Raw genomic sequence first — 646 nt, forward strand, 5'->3', positions numbered from 1 at the left:
GCCCGCCCGCCTGTCCGTCCGTCCGTCCGTCCGTCGCCGCCGCCATGCAGAAGTCGCGGGAGATGCGGGACGAGCTCCCCGAGGATTTCTACATCCCCGTGAGCCTGGACACGCCGAACGTGACGGCGCTGAGCCCCTTCCTGGTACCCCAAACCCACCTGGGCAGCCCCGGCATCTTCAAGGCCATGGCGGTCTTCATGTTCCTGCTGGTGCTGCTGGGCGTGCCCATCAACGCGCTGACCGTGGTGTGCACGGCCAAGTACAAGAAGCTGAGGTCGCACCTCAACTACATCCTGGTCAACCTGGCGGTGGCCAACCTGCTGGTGGTGTGCGTGGGCTCCACCACGGCCTTCTACAGCTTCTCCCAGATGTACTTCGCCCTGGGGCCGCTGGCCTGCAAGATCGAGGGCTTCGTGGCCACGCTGGGCGGTGAGGGACGGGGGGAGTGGGTGCGGGGTGGTGGGCGTGGGGGTGTGGGATGGTGGCGGTGGCCAACCTGCTGGTGGTGTGCGTGGGCTCCACCACGGCCTTCTACAGCTTCTCCCAGATGTACTTCGCCCTGGGGCCGCTGGCCTGCAAGATCGAGGGCTTCGTGGCCACGCTGGGCGGTGAGGGACGGGGGGAGTGGGTGCGGGGTGGTGGGGTG

The 646-nt window shown here is 67.8% G+C and overlaps 1 protein-coding gene across 1 annotated transcript in view; it reads left to right on the plus strand.

The window, feature by feature from the left end:
- The first annotated feature begins 44 nt into the window (after nucleotides 1-44).
- Nucleotides 45-646, plus strand: part of LOC121351846 (blue-sensitive opsin-like) — a 2,167-nt gene continuing 1,565 nt past the window's right edge. Inside the window, exon 1 of the mRNA XM_041464237.1 lies at nucleotides 45-429. Coding sequence (XP_041320171.1) covers nucleotides 45-429 — 385 coding nt within the window. The remainder of the gene's footprint in view (nucleotides 430-646) is intronic.

The sequence above is a fragment of the Pyrgilauda ruficollis genome, unplaced genomic scaffold (assembly GCF_017590135.1).
Source record: "Pyrgilauda ruficollis isolate IOZ18807 unplaced genomic scaffold, ASM1759013v1 scaffold1751, whole genome shotgun sequence".
NCBI lineage: Eukaryota > Metazoa > Chordata > Aves > Passeriformes > Passeridae > Pyrgilauda > Pyrgilauda ruficollis.